Source organism: Macaca thibetana, chromosome 19 (assembly GCF_024542745.1).
Source record: "Macaca thibetana thibetana isolate TM-01 chromosome 19, ASM2454274v1, whole genome shotgun sequence".
In the NCBI taxonomy this organism is placed as follows: Eukaryota; Metazoa; Chordata; class Mammalia; order Primates; family Cercopithecidae; genus Macaca; species Macaca thibetana.
The window spans coordinates 494,291-500,438 of NC_065596.1; the positions used below are offsets into that span (position 1 = coordinate 494,291).

The following is a 6,148-nucleotide window of genomic DNA, read 5'->3' on the forward strand; positions in this document are numbered from 1 at the left end:
TGTCAAAAGATCTTCCAGAAAATAGAAGCCTTTAAAATGTATTAAATTTATTGCTGTAAATTCTTATGGCTTACAATTCAGAATCTCTACATGCAAATTTTTTTAAAATTTTTCTGGTACTCATACTAGACCCATGAATTTGATTCTTATTTCTTTTTTTTTTTTTTTTTTTTTTTTTTTTTTTTTTTTTTGGTATGTACCATTTTAGTTTTTATTAATAAAATAGAAACCTAAACTCAGAGAACTGCTTTATTCTTGCATCTAATCTGACCATACATTGAAGTAGCAATTCTTTTTTTTTTTTTTTGAGACGGAGTCTTGCTCTGTAGCCCGGGCTGGAGTGCAGTGGCCGGATCTCAGCTCACTGCAAGCTCCGCCTCCCGGGTTTACGCCATTCTCCTGCCTCAGCCTCCAGAGTAGCTGGGACTACAGGCGCCGGCCACCTCGCCCAGCTAGTTTTTTATTTTTAGTAGAGACGGGGTTTCACGGTGTTAGCCAGGATGGTCTCGATCTCCTGACCTCGTGATCCGCCCGTCTCGGCCTCCCAAAGTGCTGGGATTACAGGCTTGAGCCACCACGCTCGGCCCAGCAATTCTTTATAAAAGGACTTAGGTGAGAACTGTCAATTATATCAGTTCCATCAAAAACTCTAGGTTGGAATATCTTAAAAAGAGCAAATTAAATATGAGAAAGCACAGAAATCTCCCCCTCAAACAAGAGGGGCTTCCTTTAATAGTCTTTAATGTAGCTCATTTGCAATTGTATGAAAATCCATCAAGATCAATCATGTTATACAATCCCTAAAGGATAAAACTGAGGGAACTCATGGATAATTTTCACAGCTTCGTTGTAAAGTCCAAGATCAAAAGGATGGTTATCTTCTTTAAACTGGACATAAGATGTACACAAGATGGTGGCCTTCGCGGTTACTTTTCCAACCACTTCCATAATTCCAGAGATTTCTTCATCAAGGGGTTCCATCAACTCGATGGTTCCATTTTTTCCTTCTCCATCTGAAAGAATAAACATTTTTCCAGTGGGATGAATCTTTTCCAGCCTCTCTACGAAGCAGACAGGCTTGTCTATGAACTGGGCTAGCATGCTGGCCTTGATGCGCGACCTCGGCAACTCCATCATGTCCACCATGATTATGGCCCAAGAGTGTGGCTGGCGGGAAACCCACAGACCACTGAAACTGTGTGCCCCGCGGTGTCTGTGGGGCAGATTTCTTCTGTTTTATAAAGTATTCGTTATGTTAGCTGGTCAGTGATTATAGGAATTGTTTTTATGAGATTTAGTAGTGCACACAAAGTAATTTTCAAAGGTAATTCCATTAGTGCATTAAGTTTTAGTGTTAGAACATTCCATTTTGTTCTTTTAAGTGCAGAAACTTACATAGGCCTACTTTTATTTTTATTTTTTATTTTTTGAGATGGAGTTTCACTGTTATCACCCAGGCTGAAGTGCAGTGGTGCAATCTTGGCTCATTGCAGCCTCCACCTCCCAGGTTCAAGTGATTCTCCTCCCTCAGCCTCCCGAGTAGCTGGGATTAAAGGCATCTGCCACCACGCCTGGCTAATTTTTGTATTTTTAGTAGAAATAGGGTTTCATTGTGTTGGCCAGCCTGGTCTTGAGCTCCTGACCTCAAATGATATGCCCACCTCGGCCTCCCAAAGTACTGGGATTACAGGCGTGAGTCACCGCACCCAGCTGAGCCTATCTTTATGTAGTTAGTTTTTTTAAAAAAATTTTATTATTGACATAAATTTTATTTATTGAGTCAATTTGTTCAGGTAAGTACTAGGGAAGCTTCGTAACTTTTGAGGATGTTTTTATATGTAAAATATATCAACGAACATGACAGTGCTTGCTATGTAACAGATGCTCCATAATAAGGCAGAAATATTCGTGCTAAACTTAGTTTGTAACTTTGATTCAGAAATGAAAAATACCACTGGGCCAGGTGCAGTGACTCACGCCTATAATCCCAGCACTTTGGAAGGCAGAGTTGGGCAGATCATAAGGTCAGGTGATGAGACCATCGTGGCTAACACAGTGAACCCTGTCTCCACTGAAAATACAAAAAATTAGCCAGCCATGGTAGTAGATGCCTGTAGTTGCAGCTACTCAGGTTGCTGAGGCAGGTGAATGGCGTGAATCTGGGAGGTGGAGCTTGCAGTGAGCCAAGATTTCACCGCTGCACTCCAGCCTGGGCAACAGAGCTGGACTCTGTCTCAAAAAAAAAAAAAAAAAAAAAAAAAAAAAAAAACCAGCTGGGCGTGGTGGCTCATGCCTGTAATGTCAACACTTTGGGAGGCCGAGGTGGGTAGGTCACCTGAAGTCAGGAGTTCAAGACCAGCCTGGCTAACGTGGTGAAACCCCATCTCTACCAAAATACAAAACTTAGATAGGCATGATGGCAGGTGCCTGTAACACCACCTCCTTGGAAGGTTGAGACATGAGAATTGCTTGAATGTGGGAGGCAGAGGTTGCAGTGAGCCGAGATCATGCCATTGCACTCCAGCCTGGGCGACAGACTTTTCTCAAAAAAATAAAATATCAATGCTGAGGATACAACATAGATTTTTTTTTTCATGTGGAGAGGACACTTTTTTTCAGGCTGCAAAGCTGAATCTTGCTGAATTTAAAGAGAGATCCTGCTGCTTTAATTTCCTAATTATCTTGATTTTTTTTTTTTTAACTTTTTATGTGTATTCTAACTGTGTGTCACAGCCCTTTTTCTTCTTGCTCTATTATGGCTACAGGTTTCTCACTTATCTCCATGCCATGTCATTTCACATGGTACTTTGTAGGTTCTGATGAGAAAGTTGGTACTTTTTAATGCATTGAAAAATTGGTTTTAACTAGAGTTTGCTTATTAACATAACTTTCAGATTAGTTAATTAAAAGACATAACACTTTCCACAAGAATATATCAGCATAGAATTTATATCAGTGAGAAGAATATATCAGTTAGCATGGTTTTGTTTATAAAAGGAAAACCTTGTTAGATTCTCACACAAAGAGTGAAAAATATAGTTTGCTAAAATAGATGTCTTAGAAATTTAGTTTTTAAGAGTTGATTGTAAGTGAACAATTTCAAATTTAATTTTTATAATGTACTTATAGCATGAGTTATGTTTTCTATACAGTATCTTCAATTTTTAAGTGTGAATTTTGAAGTTGGCAAAATAATAAAGTGATCTCTGGATTTGATATTTGATGTAATTTTTTTTCATGTTGATACTACAATTTGGAGGAACTTCTCACTTTTTTTTCTAGTCTACAGTTTTTACTCTTTGTCACCTAATTGTAGTCAACTCCCTGGTCCTTTTCTCTGGAAAACTTTTGGAGAACATGGCTGCTTTTGGATTAAAATATTTCCTATTATTTTGCATAAAAACTAGTTTACTGTGTTCACGGAGTGGCCAGTCATGGGACCGTAAGCAACAGCTGCACCTTTTAGTGTTTTTCTTATTATTACCATCAACAACAGAAACTCTAAATACCCTATGCTTGAAATAAAAGCCCTAACGTACATTGGCTCTTCCCATACACTCTGCTGGGTCCAGAAAATGCTGTTAAATATTAGAGTTTCTAAGCTGGGCATGGTGGCTCACGCCTGTAATCCCAGCACTTTGGAAGGCTGAAGTGGGTGGATCACCTGAGGTCAGGAGTTTGAGACCAGCCTGGTCAACATGGTGAAACCCCGTCTTTACCAAAAATAGAAAAATTAACTGGGCATGGTGGTGGGTCCCTGTAGTCACAGCTACTCGGAAGGCTGAGGCAGGAGAATCCCTTGAATCCAGGAGGCAAAGGTTGCATTGATCCAAGATTGTGCCATTGTACTCCACTCTGTCTTAAATAAGTAAATAAAATAAATATCAGAGTTCCTATGGTCATGGCTGACAAACTAAATGACAAAAACTTTTTGAAAGTATTCAGCTGTTTAAGACAAAGACACAGTACTTGAAACATTGTTATAAATATATATATACACATACGTGTGTGTGTATGTATGTGTGTGTGTGTATATATATATATATATATATATAATTTTTAGATAAAGGTCTTGCTGTGTTACCCAGCTGAAGTGCAGTGGCATGGTCTCAGCTCACTAAAACTTCCACATTTCAGGGTCAAGCAATTCTCATGTCTGAAATAGCTGGGATTACAGGTTGGTGGCACCATGCCTTGGCTACTTTTTCTATTTTTCATGGAGATGGGGTTTCTTCATGTTGGCCAGGCTGGTCTTGACCTCAAGCGATTCACCCACCTTGGCCTCCCAAATTGCTGGAATTACATGTGTGAGCCAGTGCCTCCATTTAATTATATGTGTGTATGTGTGTGTGTGTGTGTGTATATATATATATAAATTTCTTTTTTCCAAAATGGTCTCACTCTGTCCTCCAGGCTGAAGTGCAGTGCAGCCTCCACCTACTGGGTTTAAGTGATTCTCCTGCCTCACTCTTCTGAGTAGCTGGGACTACAGGCCACCACTCCTGGCTAATTTTTGTATTTTTGGTAGAGACATGGTTTCACCCTGTTAGCCAGGCTGCTCTTGAACTCCTGACCTCAGGTGATCCACCCACCTTGGCCTCTCAAAGCACTGATTACAGGTATGAGTCACCATGCCAAGCTAAAAATACACTTTTCAAGTTGACAGATAAAATGTGTATTCTGCAAAACAATATTTTTAGGTATGTATATATCGTCACATGCTTAATTCTAGGTAATTAATGCTTTACCTCATGTAGTTAACATTTTTGTTGTGAGATCACGTGGCATTGTCTTAACATTTTTGAAAACCAGAAATACATTAGAATAAACTATACTCATTGTGCTGTACAATAAATATTTTGGACTTATTCCTCTTATTCAAGTATAATTATATATTCTTTTCTTTCTAACTGCCCATTCTAAACAACTTGGCATCTGGTATTCACCATTTTATTCTCTACAGCAATGAGATTGTTCTTTAGAATTCTTGTGTAAGTGAGACCGGGCCTGGTGGCTCACGCTTGTAATCCCAGCACGCTGGGAAGCCAAGGCAGGTGAATCACTTGAGGACAGGAGTTCAACACCAGCCTGACCAACATGGTGAAACCCTGTCTCTACTGAAAACACAAAAAAAATTAGCCAGGCATGGTGGTGGGCACCTGTAATCTCAGCTACTTGGGAGGCTGAGGCAGGAGAATTGCTTGAACCCAGTGAAGGTTGCAGTGAGCTGAGGTCACACCATTGCAATCCAGTCTGGGAACTTTGCAAAACTGTCTTAAAAAAAAAAAAAAGTGTAAGTGATACCATAAGATAGTATTCATTCTGTGTCTGGCTTATTTAAAGTAATATAATGTTCTCCAGGTTAATCCATGTTACTGAAAGTAATAGAATTTTCTTTTTTAAAAGATGAATAGTATTCAATTTTGTGTGTATACCGCATTTATTTTATTTACTCATTAGATGTCAAACTGTTGACTCTGTATGTTGGCTATTGTGAGGAGTGCTGCAAACAACATAGAAGTGCAAATGTTTCTTTTCTTTTTTAGACAGGGTCTTGTTCTGTCGCCCAGGCTGGAGGCAGAGGCCTGATCTCGGCTCACTGCCACCTCCGTCTCCCAGGTTCAAGTGATTCTCCTGCCTCAGCTCCCAAGTAGCTGGGATTACAGGCACGCACCACTGTGCCTGGCTAATTTTTGTATTTTTAGTAGAGACGAGGTTTCATCATGTTGATCAGGCTGGTCTTGAACTCCTGACCTTGTGATCCACCAGCCTCAGCCTCCCGAAGTGCTGGGATTAAAGACGTGAGCCACCGTGCCCAGCCAAATGTTTCTTCATCCTTATTTTATTTGTTGTGGATATATATCCAGTATTGAAATTATTGTATTATATAATAATTTTGATCTTATGTTTTTTTGTGAAATCTCTTTCGTTTTTCATAATTACCGTCCTCATTTACATTAAAACCAACAGTGTGCAAGCATTCCCTTTTCTTCATCTCTATGCCAACACTTTTTTAAAAATTTTTTAATTTTTATTTTTTTGAGACCGAGTCTTGCTCTTGTTGCCCAGACTGGAGTGCAATGGCACGATCTCAGCTCACCACAACCTCCGCCTTCCAGGTTCAAGCGATTCTCTTGCCTCAGCCTCC

At 39.7% G+C, this 6,148-nt stretch overlaps 1 protein-coding gene across 1 annotated transcript; it reads right to left on the reverse strand.

Annotated features, from left to right (window-relative positions):
- Window positions 1–706: 706 nt before the first annotated feature.
- On the reverse strand, window positions 707–1,184 carry LOC126942367 (replication protein A 14 kDa subunit-like). The gene has a single exon (XM_050769872.1). The coding sequence runs from the start codon at window positions 1,144–1,146 to the stop codon at window positions 790–792; it is 357 nt and encodes a 118-aa protein (XP_050625829.1). The 5' UTR covers window positions 1,147–1,184; the 3' UTR covers window positions 707–789.
- Window positions 1,185–6,148: the final 4,964 nt, after the last annotated feature.

Coding starts and splice junctions, on each gene's coding strand:
- LOC126942367 (XM_050769872.1), bottom strand. CDS start 1,146: ATGGTGGACATGATGGAGTTGCCGAGGTCGCGCATCAAGGCCAGCATG.